At 45.1% G+C, this 17,164-nt stretch overlaps 1 protein-coding gene across 1 annotated transcript in view; it reads left to right on the top strand.

The window, feature by feature from the left end:
• The first annotated feature begins 13,704 nt into the window (after window positions 1–13,704).
• Window positions 13,705–17,164, top strand: part of LOC129714287 (nck-associated protein 1-like) — a 204,256-nt gene continuing 200,796 nt past the window's right edge. The window contains exon 1 of the mRNA XM_055663845.1: window positions 13,705–15,622. Coding sequence (XP_055519820.1) covers window positions 15,527–15,622 — 96 coding nt within the window. The 5' untranslated portion in view covers window positions 13,705–15,526. The remainder of the gene's footprint in view (window positions 15,623–17,164) is intronic.

Genomic DNA, 17,164 nt, shown 5'->3' with positions numbered 1-17,164 from the left:
TTTTTACATGCGTCAACTATTTGCAGATTTATGTTCTGACTAACAGCGTCACAGCTATTTGGAGGTCTATAAATTACACCCACTAGTGTTTTTTTCCCCTTATTATTCTCTATCTGTACCCAAGCTGTTTCACTATCCTGATCCTTCAACGCAATATCCTTCCTCTCTATTGCCGTTATTCCCTCCCTTATTAAAAGGGCCACCCCTCCTCCCTTTCTTTCCTGTCTATCTTTCCTAATTGTCGAGTACCCCTCTATATTTAACTCCCAGTCCTGATCCCCTTGCAGCCATGTCTCCGTAATGGCCACGATATCATAACTATATATACTTAATTGCACCGTTAATTCATTTATCTTATTACGAATACTCCGTGCATTGAGATAAAGCACTTTCAGATGATTTTTACTACCCTTCCTTTCCGTTTTTGCCCCTTTTACATCTAAAGCTTTATCTTCACACATTCTGTCTCCTGTCACATTTTGACTTTCCGCTTCCCCACTGATACCCTGCTCTATTTCCTCTACCCCTGCCGTTATTACCCCCCTTGTTACCCCCCCCCCCCCCGCTACTTAGTTTAAAGACCTCTCTACTGCCCTAGTTATATGATTTGCCAGGACCCCAGTCCCAGCACCGTTCAGGTGAAGTCCGTCCTTACAGAACAGATCCCCCCTGTCCCAGTACTGGTGCCAGTGGCCCAAGAAACCAAACCCATTATTCCCACACCAGTCTTTGAGCCACGCATTTAGCTTTTTAATTTTACGTACCCTCGCCGATTTGGCCCGTGGCTCAGGTAGCAATCCGGAGATCAGTACCCTCGAGGTTCTGCTTTTTAATTTATTCCCTAACTGCTCAAACTCCTTCAGCAGATCCTCCTTCCTCGTCCTTCCTATGTCATTGGTCCCCACATGGACCACGACCACTGGATCCTCCCCCTCCCTCTGCAAATTTCTCTCCAGCATCGCAGAGATATCCTTAACCCTAGCACCGGGTAGGCAACACAGCCTTCGGGACATGTTCTGCTGGCCGCAGAGAACCTTATCTACCCCCCGAATAATACTATCCCCTATCACTACGGCATTTCTTCTAACTCCCCCCTCTTGAATGGCCTCCTGATCCACGGTGCTGCAGCCAGGTTGCTCATCCCTCCCACAGCCCCTGATCCCGTCCTTACATTGAGTAAGAGCCTCGGTCATGCTCGTCAGGGACAAGGGCTGTGGCTCCTGCCGCATCTCCTCCTGGTTCCCCCTACCTGCCTCGCTTATGGCCACACCTTCCTTTCCTTGCTCACTGCCTACTGAATTAGTTAAACTGGTCGGTGTGACCATCCCCTGGCACAAAACATCCAGGTAATACTCCCCCTCCCTGATGTACCGCAGCGTATGAAGTTGGGTCTCCAGCTCATCAATGCGGAGCTGGAGTTCCTCTAGCCTCAAACACTTACTGCAGCTGTAGGGATCTTCTACATCAATGGTGTCGACAAATTCCCACATCTCGCAGTATTGGCACATCTCCTGACCGCCCATCTTATATAAGTAATTAACTGGTCCTATTTAAGAATCCCCTACTGTATTGATACACCCCTTATTTATATAATCCTACCTCCTATAAATGGGAAAGTACTCACCCCAGCCGTAAATTACCTACTGGTTTGGCTGTCTAGTGGTAATTCCGTCCGCTCTTCCTGTCTGGTCCACTGCTCCCTTGCAGTGCGTGGCAAACCTCTTTGCCTCTGTTAGTCTCTGTCTCTCGAGCCGCGGCTCCGTCCGTCCTCCCTCGGCGACAGCACCTCTCAAGCGTATTGCGTGGTCTCCTCTCTTCAGCCTCCTCTCCGAAGACTCACACTTTTCTCACAGGGCACTTCCCTCACTAGGCCGCTCACTCACTGCCGCTCGCAAAGAGCTGTCCTGCTTAAATTGACTGATAAATTGCCTGATTTACCAATTTACACAGCCAATTCCTCAGTTTTCAACTGTTTTCACCCCTCTCCTCACACTTGGGCTAGAGCCAATCAGTGGTATCTCCTGCTAATCTGTTGCTGCTGTTGTTCCTCCCAAATCTACAGCAGTACTGAGACGTGGCTGCAGGAGGTTCGGGCCTGGGAATTAATATTCAGTGTTATACATCCTATAGAAAGGACAGGCAGGTAGGCAGAGGAGGGAGGGTAGCTCTTCTGGTGAGTAGGGGGATTTAGTCCCTTGTGAGGGAAGACAGGCGGATTGATGATGTAAAGTCACTGTGGATTGAGTTGAGGATTTTTAAAGGCAAGAAGACACTAATTGGTGTTATCTCCAGATCCCCAAACAGTAGTCCGTGTGTAGGGTGTAAGTTGCTGCAGGAGTTAAAACTGGCATATAACTGTGGTGATGGTGGATTTCAAAATGCAGGTAGACTGAGAAAAACAGGTTGGTTCAGGACGCAAATGAAGAGAGTTTGTAACATGCCTCTGATGGATTCATAGAGCAGCTTGTAATGGAGCCGGCCAGAAAGAAGGCAATCCAGGATTTTGTGTTGGCCAATGAACTAGATATGATAAGATAACTCGAGGTAAAGGAACCACTTGGAGGTCGTGATCATAATATGATTAGTTTTAATCTGTAATTTCAGAAGGAGAAGGTTAAATCGGAAATGTCAGTGATGCAGTTGAACAAAGGGGACTATGAAGGCATGAGAGGGGAGCTGGCCAATGTGGACTGGAAAGGGATCCGAGCAAGAATGATGGTGGAACAGCAATGGCAGGAATTTCTGGGCATAATCCGGACGACGCAGGATAATTTCATTCCAATAAGAAAGAAAGATTCTAAGGGGAGTAGGAGGCAACCGTGGCTGACAAGAGAAGTTAGGGATAGCATAAAACTAAAAGAAAAGAAAAGTATAACACAGCAAAGAGTAGCTGGAAGCCAGAGGATTGGGAAACATTCATAGAACAACAGAAGGACACAAAACGGGCAATACGGGCTGAAAAGATAAAGTACGAAGGGAAGCTGGCCAGGAACATAAAGGACAGTAAAAGTATTTTAGATCCGTTAAGGGAAAAAAAGTAGCAAAGTCAAATGTGGGTCCCTTGAAGGCAGAAACGGGTGAAATTATTATGGGCAACAAGGAAATGGCAGAAGAGTTGAATAGGTACGTTGGATCTGTCTTCACTAAGGAAGACACAAACAATCTCCCTCCTCTGCCCACCTGCCTGTCCTTTCTATAGAATGTATAACACTGAATATTAATTCCCAGGAGAACAGAGGATCTAAGGGGGTAGAGGAACTGAAATACATTTTCATTAGGCGAGAAATAGTATTGGGTATGGGACTGAAGGATGATAAATTCCCTGGGCCTGATGGTCTGCATCCCAGGGTCCTCGGGGATGTGGCTCTAGAAAAAGTGGATGCATTGGTGATCATTTTCCAATGTTCAATAGATTCAGGATCACTTCCTGTGGATTGGAGGATAGCTAATGTTATCCCACTTTTCAAGAAAGGAGCGAGAGAGAAAACTGGGAATTACGGACCAGTTAACCTGACTTTGGTGGTGGAAAAGATGCTGGAGTCAGGGTTACAGGGTTTACAGGGTTTCCTTTATTGTCATTCAGACCGAAGTCTGAACGAAATTTCGTGCCTGCAGTCATACATACATACAAACAATACAATAAAAAAACCCAACAATAAACACATATTAACATCCACCACAGTGAGTCCACCTAGCACCTCCTCACTGTGATGGAGGCAAAAGTCTTTGGGTCTGCAGTCTCTTCCCTCCTCTTCTCCCTCTGCGCTGCGGCGATACCCCACCGGGCGATGTTAAAACAGTCCCGCGGCTCAATCACCGCGGCACGGGGTGGTCGAAGCTGTCGTCCACCAGTAGTCCGCGACAACATGGAATTATGAAACGGAAATCATCCTTGACAAATCTTCTGGAATTTTTTGAGGATGTGACAAGTAAAATGGATGAAGGGGTGCCAGTGGATGTAGTGTATCTAGACTTTCAGAAAGCCTTTGATAAGGTCCCGCACGGGAGACTAGTGACTAACATTAGAGCACATGGTATTGGGGGTAGGGTGTTGATATGGATAGAAAATTGGTTGGCAGACCAGCAAAGAGGAGGAGTGAAATGGTCCTTTTCAAAATGGCAGGCAGTGGCGAGTGGAGTGCCGCAAGGCTCGGTGTTGGGGCCGCAACTGTTTACCATATATATTAATGCTTTGGAAGAAGGAATTAGGAGCAATACGTGCACGTTTGCGGATGACACAAAGCTGGGTGGCAGTGTGAACTGTGAAGAGGATATTAGGAGGTTGCAGGGTGACATGGACAGGTTGAGTGAGTGGGCAGATGCGTGGCAGATGCAGTATAATATAGATAAATGTGAGGTTATCCACTTTGACGGCAAAAACAAGGGGGCAGATTATTATTTCAGTGGGGTCATGTTAGGTGCAGCGAGACCTGGGCATCCTTGTACACCGGTCACTGAAAGTTGGCTTGCAGGCAGTGAAGAAAGCTAATGGTATGTTGGCTTTCACAACAAGATGATTTCAGTATAGGTTCTTCTGCAGTTGTATAGGGGTCTGGTGAGACCACATCTGGTGTATTGTGTACAGTTTCGATCTACTAATTTGAGGAAGGACATCCTTGTGATTGAAGCAGTGTGGTGTAGGTTCACGAGATTGATTTGTGGGATAGCGGGACTGTCATATGAGGAATGATTGAAAAGACTAGGTTTGTATTCACTGCAGTTTAGAAGGATGAGGGGGATCTTTTAGAAACATATAAGATTATAAATGGACTGGACATGCTAGATGCAGGAAAAATGTTCCACAGTCTTAGAATAAAGGGGAGGTCATTTAAGATTGAGGTGAGAAAAAACGTTTTCACCCAGAGAGTTGTGAATTTATGGAATTCCCTGCGACAGAGGGCAGTGGAGGCCAAGTCACTGGATGGATTTAAAAGAGAGTTAGAAAGAGCTCTGGGGGCTAGTGGAGCCAAGGGATATGGGGAGAAGGCAAGCACAGATTATTGATGGGGGACGATCAGCCATGATCACAGTGAATGCGGTGCTGGCTCGAAGGGCCGAATGGCCTCCTCCTGCACCTATTCTGTATGCTTCTATGTATATTATGTCCTGTTGTAGTTTTATAAGATGTTAGCTCGGTCGCGTTTAAAATATTGTGTTCAGTTCTGGGTACCATGTTGTAGGAAAGATGTTGTCAAGCTTTAAAGGGTACCGAGAAGTTTTACAACGAGGTTGCCAGGATCAGAAGGTCTGAACTATAGGGAGAGGTTGAGTAGACTGGGACACTATTCCTTGGAGCACAGAAGGATGAGGTGTGATCTTATTATAAAGGTGTATAAAATCATTCGAGGAAGAGATCAGGTCGGTGACAGAGTCTCTTGTCCAGAGTATGTGAATCAAGGACCAGAGGACATAGTAAACCTATGTCCTGTGGTGAAGTGAAAAAGATTTAATAGGAATCTGAGGGGTAACCTTTTCACACAAAGGGTGGTGGGTGTGTGGAACAATCTCCCAGAGCAGGTAGTTGAGAGAGGGACTATTCCAATATTTAAGAAACAATTGGATAGGTACATGTGTAGGAAGGAATTGCTTTTCGAAGATAAAACTGATTTTCGCCTGGAACAGATTGTTGAACTGAAGTAGTCTCAACCTGAAAGGTCACCCATTCCTTCTCTCCAGAAATGCTGCCTGTCCCACTGAATTGCTCCAGAATTTTGTCTATATAGTCAGGTATATGAATAGGACAGGTTTAGAGGGATATGGACCAAATGCAGGCAGGTGAGAGAAGTGTAGCTTGTACATGTTGGCCGGTGTGGGCATTCATTTTCTATTATTTTCTCTCTTGCTCCTTTTTTCCCTTTGATCTCTATTTTTTTCTTTTTCTTTTCTCATAATTTATTTCCCACTCTTCCTGTCCTTTTCACTCATCTCTCTCAATCTCTCTTTCTCTCCCCTTCCCTTGATTGTCTGTTTTCCTCTGCTTTCTCTCCCTTTTCCCCTTTCTTGCCTTTTATGTTCCCCTTTTTAAAATATTTTTCTCATTTTCCTTTCCCCCCCTTTTCGCTTTCTTCCTTAGTCACAGTGTGATACAGTGTGGCGACAGGCCCCGTCAGCTCAACTTGCCAACACCGGCCAACATGTCCCAGCTACAATAGACTGATTTGCACGCGTCTTTTTCCCATAGTAGTAGAAGCAGGAACCATAGGATACGGGTTTGTGATAGGTGAAATAAATCTGAGGGGCACATTTTTAATACAAAGAGCAGTTGTTGTATGGTACGAGTCACCAGAGGACAACAGTTCTATGCGGAGCTTTGCTGGAAAGAGGAGACTATGCTCCACCTTGAGCTCCCGCAGCTCGCCCAACACATCGCTGAATTTCCGTCGTTGCCGCATCACATCTGGTGTGTAGTCCGGGAAGATAAGCACCTTATTGCCTTCATACACCAGCTCTTGCGCCCTCCGGAGTCGCAGTATAAGCTCCTTCTCCCGATAGAAATGGACCCGTGCGATAATTGCGCGGGGTGGTCGCAGGTGGTCGCAGGGTCCGGTCGATAATCACCTTGGACTGGAAGTTGTCATCTCCAAGAAGTTTTGGTATCAGAGCCTCGATGAATTCCGTCGGTTTACCCCCTTCCTCTAGCTCAGGTATGCCAATAATTTTAATATTATTGCGGCGTGACCGACCCTCGAGGTCCTCCACCTTGAGCTTGAGGTCCTCCACCTTGAGCTTGACGTCCTCCACCTCCCTTTGACTATCTTTGATCAGACTTTACTCGTTTTATCTTGCAATAAATGTTATTCACGTTATTCCCTTCATGATGTACCTTTTCACAGTGGATTGTAATAACGTATGGTCTTTCCGCTGACTGGTTAGCACACAGCAAAAATGTTTCACTGTACCTCGGCACTATAACATAACATTTGGACGGTACATGTGTAGGTAAATTACACAGAGCTATGGGCCAAATGAGTTGAGTGTAGATGGGACCTTGGTGGGCATATGCAAGTTGATTGTAAATTGCAGATCAAAAAAACTAGATTGGCAGGAGGGTGGGATCAAATACAGGACAGAGGCAGGTGGGAGGTTATGTTGGTAGTAATGGCAGATGAGCTTAGGGCATGGATAGGTATGTTTGACTGGGAAGTTGCAGCCACTACTGAAACCTGGTTAATTGAGGGGCAAGACTGGCAGCTCAATGTCCTGGGGTAGTGGTGATTCAGGAAAGACAGGGGTGAGGGTAAAATAGGATGTAAGGTTGTATTATTGGTTAAGGAGGATGTCACGAGAGTGGCCAGAGGTGGCATTATGGATGGTTCGTCTAGTGAGGCTATATGGGTGGAGCAGATGAACAAGAAAGGGATGATCGCCTAGTTGGGGGTGTACTACAGACCCCAAAATAGTCAACAAGAATTAGAAGAATAAATATGCCATGAGATTGTAGACAGCTGCAGGTAAAATAAGGTTGTTGTAGTAGGGGATTTTAACTTTCCCAATATTGATTGGGAAAATCAGTGTGATACATTTAGATGTGCTGCAATTTCTCAAAGGTGTTCAGGAGGATTTTCTCCAGCAATATGTAGAGGTCCCCATACGTGAGAGGGCAACATGATCTACTCTTGGGAAAATGGAAAGGGCAAATTAATGAAGTGTTCATGGAGGAGCCTTTTGGGACCATTGTTAAAATGCTGAATTGGGCTAAGGCCAACTTTCAGCGTATGAGAGAAAGTCTCACACTTTGATTGGAACAGATTGTTGGATGTGACAGGAACATCAGTCAAGTGGGATGTTTTGAAAAGTGTGCTGAAAATAGTTCCAGATATGCACGTCTCTGTCAGAGTAAAGGGCAAGACAGGCAAAGGGAAGGAAACTTGGCTGAAGGGAAAATTGAGGTATTGGACAAGAATAAGAAGGAAGCATGGCACAGATATAGGCTGTTGGGATCAAGTGAAGCCCTGGAGGTGTTTCGGGAACTGAGGAGCAATGTAAGAAAGGAAATTAGAGGGGCAAATAGGGGCTGGTAGATACCTCTGGCAGATAGCATTAAGGACAATCCCATGAGATTTTATCAATACGTAAGGTGCAAAAGGGTAACTAGAGAGAGTGTGGGACCCCTCAGGAATCAAAGCGGTCAATTCTGTGTGGAACCACAAGGGATGGGCAAGGTCCTCAATTAGTATTTCTCCACTATATTTAAAGAGGAGGGACAAAGGATGGAGGAACTTTTGGAAGTCAATGGAAATGTCTTGAGTGCAATCAGTGTTACGGTCGAAGAGGTGCTGAAGGTACTATTGTGTATGAGGATAGCCAATATCCAGGGCCTGATCAGATATATCCAAGGACAATGTGAGAAACTAGAGGGGAAGTTGCGAGAGACCTGGTTGAAATTTACGAGTTGCCTTTAAATTTAGGAGAGGTCCAAATGGTGTGCCTCTACTCAATAAGGGCTGCAGGGAAAATTCTGGGAACTATAGGCTAGGGCAGTGGTTCTCAACCTTTTTCCAGTGATGTACCCCCTGTGAAATATTTTTTCAGCCAAGTACCCCCTCACCAGCGCAAAGCATTTTTGGTTGAAAAAAAAAAGACTTAAAACAGAGCACTGTGCCATCAGTGTCTGATTTATTAAAACTATTTCGAACATTTTAAATGTTAATAATCCATGACTGAATTTATTGCAATTATTTCTCATCACTAAAATGTAGTGATTCAAACTAATGTAGTGAAAACAGTGACCATATAACCATTTAAAATTATAAAATGAACCATTTAAAACTCCATAAATGTGCAAAACACTGCTCATTTGTAGTGGTCTCTCTTAAACTATTTGGAAATAAAAAGATATAACTAAAAAAAAAGAAAGAAATAATTAACTTAATTATAAATAAAGATTTGTGCACATAAAAATAATTATCAACATAAAGCGTCCTCTTTTGGGATCATAGTAAAGATCTGCGCTCAAAAATAAATCATTAACTTAATTTTAAATAAAAGCAGAAATTGCTAAAAAATAAAAAATAAAAATATTTATCATCGGTTTGCTAGATATGAACTGTTTTGGGAGAGAAAAATGCTCACGGCAGACCAAACGTGTTAAACAGAAATTGGTCAGATATTGAGCCTTACACAGTAAGAAATCATGTGAAATCATCATTGACTTTAATTTTAAATGAATGTTCCTGTATGTTATACTGTTTAGTTTGGAGATACAACCAAATAGTCCACTGTACCTGTATGTTATACTGTTTAGTTTGGAGATACAACCAGAGAGTCTACTGAGTTCGCACCGACCAGCGATTTTTGTTACAGATTTGACCATTTTATTTGGCGGCCAATCAATCGCTGTCTCTAAGGGGGTTGCATCCAATCACCAACCAGCTTGCTTTAAAATTCCCGTCTCCAATCAGCCGCTGTCTCCAAGGGCATCGTGTCCAATCACATAATGCAGTTTAATGGTAATTCGCAGCTAATGGTTGGAAGCCAGCGGAGCTACTGACAGGCAAACGGGAGGGAGCAGGAGAGATTCACACAGTGTAGAATCCATAGCACCTAGTGTACAATTTCATAATATATACTAAATAACTGGGCTGACACACCTTGGCTGGGAACCTGGGGCCCACCAAAATTGTACCCAATTGGGCCCCGCACATCCTAAGGCCGCCCCTGTATATGTAGGCCTATATTTTAAAATCTCACATACCCCCTGGAGTGCCTTCACGTACCCCCAGGGGTACGCGTACCCCCATTTGAGAACCACTGGGCTAGGGAGCTTAACATCTGTAGTTGGGAAATTAAATAGGGAGTATTATGAGGGATAAGATATATAGTATATAGGTATTTAGATGATCAAGGGCTGATTAGGGATAGTCAACGTGGTTTTGTACATGAGAGGTCGTGTCTCACAGATTTGATTGAGTTTTTTGAAGATGATACAAGATACAGGATACTAGATACATTTATTTGTCACATATACCAATTGGTACAGTGACATGTGTGGTCGCCATACAGCCATATGAATAATAAAGAGCACAGAACACGATAGTCTTTAACACAGACATCCCCACACAGCGGGATTAAAGTTTCTTACTGTGAGGGAAGGTTCCAAAATTCAGTCATCTTCCTCTGTTGTCCTACCATGGTTGGGGGGCTCCCGAACCCCCTACTGTCGCCACTACGGACGGCCCGATGTTCAGGCCCACTCGCCGGTGTAATGGAAATCCAATGTCGGGCCTGGAGGACATCCTCAGCAGCTTGGACATCCAAATCGGCCACCTCCTACTGGAGTCCGCGGCTCCCGAAGTCCACAGGCCGCTGGGTGGAGATTCAACGCTGGCGGCCCTCGGCACAGGGCCCCAGGTCCCCGCGATGTTGAAGTCAGTGCCGCCCGCACTGGAGGCTCTACGAACCACAGCTCCGATGTTGAAGCAGCCAGCCCAACACTCCGGACCTTCAATGGTGATCCAGGTAAGCAATCGTCCGCTCCGCGATGTATCTAGCGCTGTGCCAACGATGCTGAAGCTCTGGTCCGGTTCCCCGGCAGGACAGGCCGCTCCAATCCAGGTGGTAGGTCATGAGGAGGGGGGGCGAGGATGCGACTTGGAGAATAGGTACGTCCTCGCCAGTGAGTGACTGGGATACGGTTTCCCCCTTACCCTACCCCTCTCCCCCACATAGGAAAGCTAAAGAAATCTCCAAAATAAACTTTTAAAACTTTTTAGATGTGACCAAAAATACCAAAAAGCTGTAGATGTTGTATATATGGACTTCAGCAAAGCATTCGACAAGGTTCCACATGGTAAGCTGCTCTGGATGGTTAGATCGCATGGGGTCCAAGGAGAGATAGCTGAATGGATAGAAAACGTACTTAATGGATAAAAGCAGAGGCTGATGGGGAAGGTTGCTTCTCGGACTTGAGACCTGTGACTAGTGGTGTACCTCAGGGTTCAGTGCTGGGCCCGTTACTGTTTGTCATCTATATCAAAAATGTGGATGAGAACATACATGGCAAGATTCGCAAGTTTGCAGATGATACAAAAGTGGGTGGTTTTCCAGATAGTCAAGATGGTTATGAACAATCGCAGCAGGATCTTGATCGATTGGCAGGTGTGCTGTGGAATGGGTGATGGAATTTAATACAGAGAAATGTAAGGTGTTGCATTTTGTGAAGTCTAACATGGGCAGGAACTACAAAGTAAATGGTAGGGCTCTGGGGAATGTTGTAGAGGGACCTAGGAGTGCAAGTGCATGTTCATTAAAAGTGGAGTTGCAGGTAGATAAGGTCGTTAAAAAGGCTTTTGGTATATTGGCCTTCATCAGTCAGAGTTTCGGCTCAAGTCCCTTCTTCCGAATAGTTAGACTAGACTCCTCTGACTAGTCAAAAGAAAGGTCTCGACCCAAAACGTCACCCATTCCTTCTCACAATAGATGCTGTCCATCCCGCTGAGTTACTCCAGCTCTTTGTGTCTATCTTCGGTTTAAACAAACATCTGCAGTTCCTTCCTGCATATATTGAGTAGTGAAGTTGGTAAGTCATTTTGCAGTTGTATAAGACATTTGTATAAGGCCGTATTTGGAGTAATTATGTTCAGTTCTGGGCAGCATGTTATAGAAACGATGTTGTCAAGCTGGAAAGGGAAGACTTACGAGGATGTTACCAGGCGTCTGAGCTATAGGGAGAGGTTGAGTAGGCCAATGCCCATTATGGGCTCTCAAGCTGCGTTCTCGAGTCCGGACCCCCCTGAACTCCGCTGGCCCCCGACCCCTGACTAACCCCCGGGACGTTGCACCCCATCAGCTCTGGGCCCGCTCAGTGTCTCCCTCCCCGCCCCCCGGGTCATTCCCCTCCCCTCCGTCCCTCCACCCCACGTCATCATAATGATGCGGCACTATGGAGCATTGCAGTCCTAAGATGATGAAGAGGCCAAGTGGATTTGAGTTTGGAGCAGGGAGGTTCTACTGCAGTTGTACAGGATCTTGGTGAGACCTCACCTGGAGTATTGCGTACAGTTTTGGTCTCCAAATCTGAGGAAAGACATTCTTGCCATAGAGGGAGTACAGAGAAGGTTCACCAGACTGATTCCTGGGATATCAGGACTTTCATAAGAAGAAAGACTGGATAGACTCGGTTTGTACTCGCTAGGATTTAGAAGATTGAGGGGGATCTTATAGAAACTTACAAAATTCTTAAGGGGTTGGACAGGCTAGATGCAGGAAGATTGTTCCCGATGTTGGGGAAATCCAGGACAAGGGGGTCACAGTTTAAGGATAAAGGGGAAATCTTTTAGGACCGAGATGAGAAAAACATTTTTCACACAGAGAGTGGGGAATCTCTGGAATTCTCTGCCACAGAAGATAGTCGAGGCCAGTTCATTGGCTATATTTAATAGGGAGTTAGATGCGGCCCTTGTGGCTAAAGGGATCAGGGGGTATGGAGAGAAGGCAGGTACAGGATACTTAGTTGGATGATCAGCCATGATCATATTGAATGGCGGTGCAGGCTCGAAGGGCCGAATGGCCTACTCCTGCACCTATTTTCTATGGTTCTATGCAAGTGAAAGAGTGCAGAGATCTAGAAAGGTTACAAATTTGCTTTTTTACTGCAGGAATCAATATAAACAAAGTGGGTCAAATGAGTGTGATTTAAGTCTGTGCAAGAGAGGAGGATGAAATGTAGCATTGAATGAAACAATCTGTACCTACTTTCTCAGATATTGTTAACCACTTTGTACGTATTTGCTTCTAATCACAAGTACGTACTGTGGGCCCTGAACAGGCAGCTGTAGTGTGCTGGTAATTTGTATGGTGCTGTCCTCCTTCATGTGCGTGGAATCTGGGTGCTCCTGAAACGCAGACTCACTATTTGTCCCATCAAGCCTACTCTGCCATTCAATAATGGCTGATCTATCTCTTCCTCCCAACCCCATTCTCCTGCCTTCATCCCGTAACCTCTGACACCTGTACTGATCAAGAATCAATCTATCTCTGCCTTGAAAATATCCATGGAAGGCCTCCACAACCTCTTGTGGCAAAGAATTCCACAAATTCACCACCCTCTGACTAACAAAAAGTCTCCTCATCTCCTTACTAAAATAACATCCTTTAATGCTGAGGCTATGACTAGTCCTAGACTCTCCCACTAGTGGAAACTTCTCTTTGGGCTAGCGGAATTAAGGGATTTGGTGAGAAGGCAGGAATGGGGTGCTGATTGTGGATGATCCGCCATGATCACATTGAATGATGGTGCAGGTCAAAGAGCTGAATGGCCTACTCCTGCACCTACTGTCTATGTATCTATGTATCTACGTAACTCATTCCAATCAGTGCAGTCAAAGCAGGACTGTAGATTTTCAATTCCCTCGCTTGTCCACCTTTTCATTATTCTGAGCACAGGTTTAGCAGATTTTAGTTTCTGCCTGTAGGTCAGAATAAGGTGAACTAAACAATGATCAGAGTGTCGCAGAGCCACACGAGCAGCAAAGCAATATGCATTTTTAATTGTAGTGTAACAATAGTCGAATGTTCTCTCCTCTCTGGTGGGGCAGGTAACGTGATGTTTGTATTTTGGAAGCTCTCGGTGGCCTTGTTAAAATCCTCCAAAACTATGACCAGGGAAGTCACTCTCAACGCTCTAATGAAGGGACTGAATGTAATATGACAAGCTTTTTTGGGTAAGGTATGGAGTCATACCTTATAGGAGTATACCAGTATAGGAGCAGGGAGGTTTCTACTGCAGTTGTACAGGGTCTTGGTGAGACCACACCTGGAGTATTGCTTATGGTTTAGGTCTCCTAATCTGAGGAAAGACATTCTTGCCATAGAGGGAGTACAGAGAAGTTTCACCAGACTGATACCTGGGATGTCAGGACTCGCTAGAATTTAGAAGTTTGAGGGGGGATCTTATAGAAACTTACACAATTCTTAAGGGGTTGGACAGGCTAGATGCAGGAAGATTGTTCCAGATGTGGGGGAAATCCAGAAGAAGGGGTCACAGTTTAAGGATAAAGGGAAAATCATTTAGGACCAAGATGAGAAAAACATTTTTCACACAGAGAGTGGTGAATCTCTGGAACACTCTGCCACAGAAGGTAGTTGAGGCCAGTTCATTGGCTATATTTAAGAGGGAGTTATATGTGGCCCTTGTGGCTAAAGTGATCAGGTGGTAGGTACAGGATACTGAGTTGGATGATCGGCCATGATCATATTGAATGGCGGTGCAGGTTTGAAGGGCCGAATGGCCTACTCCTGCACCTATTTTCTATGTTTCTTTACAAAGGAAACAGGTCCATTGGCCCTGCTGGTCCCATCTAAGCTAGTCCCATTTGTCCACATTCCACACATCCTTCTAAATCTATCCTATCCATGTGCCTGTCCAAATATCTTTGAAATATTGTTATTGTACATTCCACAGCTCGTTCCATATACCTGAGTGAAATAGTTGCCTATCAGATTCCTATTAAATCTTCCCCTGCTCAACCACTAGAGGGCATAGCTTTGTGAGAGAGGTAAAGATTAAAGCAGAAATGCAGGGCTACTGTTTTACCCAGAGGGTGTGGAGTTCCTGGAATGTTGCCACGGTTGGTGGTTGAGACAAAAACGATAGTGGCAGTTAAGAGGCTTATGGATAAGCCTACGGATATGCTGGGTATTATGTGAAGGTAGATAAAACATGGGCCTTGGCATTATGTTTGGCACAGATATTGGGGACTGAAGGGCCTGTTCTTGTGCTCTACTAAGAACATAGAACAGTGCAGCACATGAACTGTTTTAAGTTCTCACCTTAAATCTATCCCTCGGGTTATTGATTCTTCTACTCTGGGTAAAAGACTCTGTGCATTCACCATATCTATTGCTTCATGATTTTATACATCTCTATAATGTCATCCCTCTGCCTCTGGCACCAATGAACAAAGTACCAGCCTGCTCGACCTTTCCCTGTAACTTGGCAATATCGTCATGAACTTCTCTACATTCTGCCCAGCATATAACGGTTGTAAAGAGGCAATGGATGTAAAGGCATCACCTTAGTCAACCATCATCACCTCCTGCCAGCTCTTTCTCCATTATCGATGCTTAAAAATGCTGCAATTGTTTTGGTCTTGAACTTTTCCCAGTTACATTTGTGCCATTAGGTGAGCTGCCGTTATCTGCCCAGCAGTCTGCACTCTGGTCTTCCTCTTCACTGCCTGAACTCTGGTGTCGAGGCCTGGCCTGTGCCTACTGCTCCAGCCCGTTGCCTCTTTGTCCAGGCCTGTGTTTCCAGTTTGCTCAGACCTGTGTCACTGAGCTGTAAGATGGCGGTCAGTGACAGTTGTGTTTGACGGAGACAAGAGGAAGGAAGTGGCTTGTGGGAGCAGAGCTGCTCGAGAGGCAAACAACACGTCAAAAGCTTCAAGCAACTTCTCGTTTCTGCAAAGCGATCTGCTCCGCCAATGAGCGATAGAGGGAGACGGGCCGACGAATGTTGTAAGACACTTCAGTCTCTGGAGACTCTGCGTCTGCTCGCCGTGGCTGAAACGACTGCTCTGGAGCAAGAATGTCTCGAATATTGCAGCACAAGTTTGCTGAAAAACTTTCCATTCTGAATGATCGAGGGAGAGGTATTCTCGTCCGGATTTACAATATTAAAAAGGTGAGTATATGTGTTCAGAAAGTACACTTCAGTCATAGTTCCCTTGTTTTCCGCTTGAATCTCATGACTCAGACTGGTAACAGAAGGTTTGTAGCACCCATTAAAGGGAAGTCATCTTGCTAAGCTGAGGATCTAACTGTCTAAAGGATATAACTGTGGATATAACTTTGATAGTAAAGTGCAAATTGTGTTTGATGGGAATGACAGCAAGATATCAATGCAGGGGAACGAGGTGTGGTACATTCACATGGGTGATCTTGGGATTAATTTTGATGTTTGTAGCATAACCACGATTGGATTCGTTTGTTAAGATCAGACCGAGTTGTGTTCTGATCGATGAAGGAGTTGATGAGGTTGGAAGATTTCCACGAGAAGAGATGATGTTTAGAGTTTGTACCTGACCATTCGGGGTGATATCTGGAAGCACTGGCTCAGAAATGGCAGCAGGTAGCAGGTCTAACAGCGCCAGAGACCAGGTTCGATCCTGACCTCTAGTGCTGTCTGTGCAGAGTTTGCACGTTCTCCCAATGACCGTCTGGGTTTGGTAAGGTCATAAGTGATAAGAGTAGAATTAGGCCAATCGACCTATCAAGTCTACCGCCGTTAAATTATGGCTGATCTATCTCTCCCCCCAAACCCCATTCTCCTGCCTTCCCCCATAATCTCTGACACCCATGATAATCAAGAATCTATCCATGCCTTAAAAATATACTGTCTTGGTCTCCACAGACTTCTGTAGCAAAGAATTTCACAGATTCACCACCATCTACCTGAATACATTTCTCCTCCTCTCCTTCCTCAAAGAATATCCTTCAATTCTGAGGCTAAGACCTCTATTCCTAGATTTTCCCACTAGTGGAAACATCCTCTCCACATCAACTTTATCCAAGCCTTTCACTATTCTGTATGTTTCAATGAGGTCCACACTGATTCTTCTAAACTCCAGCGAGTACAGGCCCAGTGCCGACAAATACTCATCATATGATAACCGACTCATTAGTCGGATCATTCTTGTAAACCTCCTCTGAACCCTCTCCAGAGCCAGCACATCCTTCCTCAGATATGGTGCCCAGAATTACTCACAATATTCCAAATGCGGCCTTTTCTCCAGGTGATCCAGTTTGCTCCCACTTCCCAAAGACATGCAGGGTTATATGTTAATTGGCCTCTGTATATTGTCCCTAATGAATAAGGAGTGGATGCAAAATTGGGAAAACATAGGACTGGTGTGATTGATGGTCGGTATGGAATTGACGGGCCACATGGCTTGTCTCCATTGAAGTTGGACAGAAAATGCTGGAGTAACTCAGTTTGACAGGCAGCCTCTCTGGAGGAAAGAAATGGGTGACATTGTGTATTGAGTCCCTTTTTCAGACCCTGAGGGAGCATAAACCAGCATCTGTAGTTCTGTCCTTAAACATAGAAGCATAGAAACATAGAAATTAGGTGCAGGAGTAGGCCATTCGGCCCTTCGAGCCTGCACCGCCATTCAATATGATCATGGCTGATCATCCAACTCAGTATCCCGTACCTGCCTTCTCT

Source organism: Leucoraja erinacea, chromosome 38 (genome assembly GCF_028641065.1).
Source record: "Leucoraja erinacea ecotype New England chromosome 38, Leri_hhj_1, whole genome shotgun sequence".
In the NCBI taxonomy this organism is placed as follows: domain Eukaryota; kingdom Metazoa; phylum Chordata; class Chondrichthyes; order Rajiformes; family Rajidae; genus Leucoraja; species Leucoraja erinaceus.
This window is presented reverse-complemented; position numbering and strand designations above follow the sequence as displayed.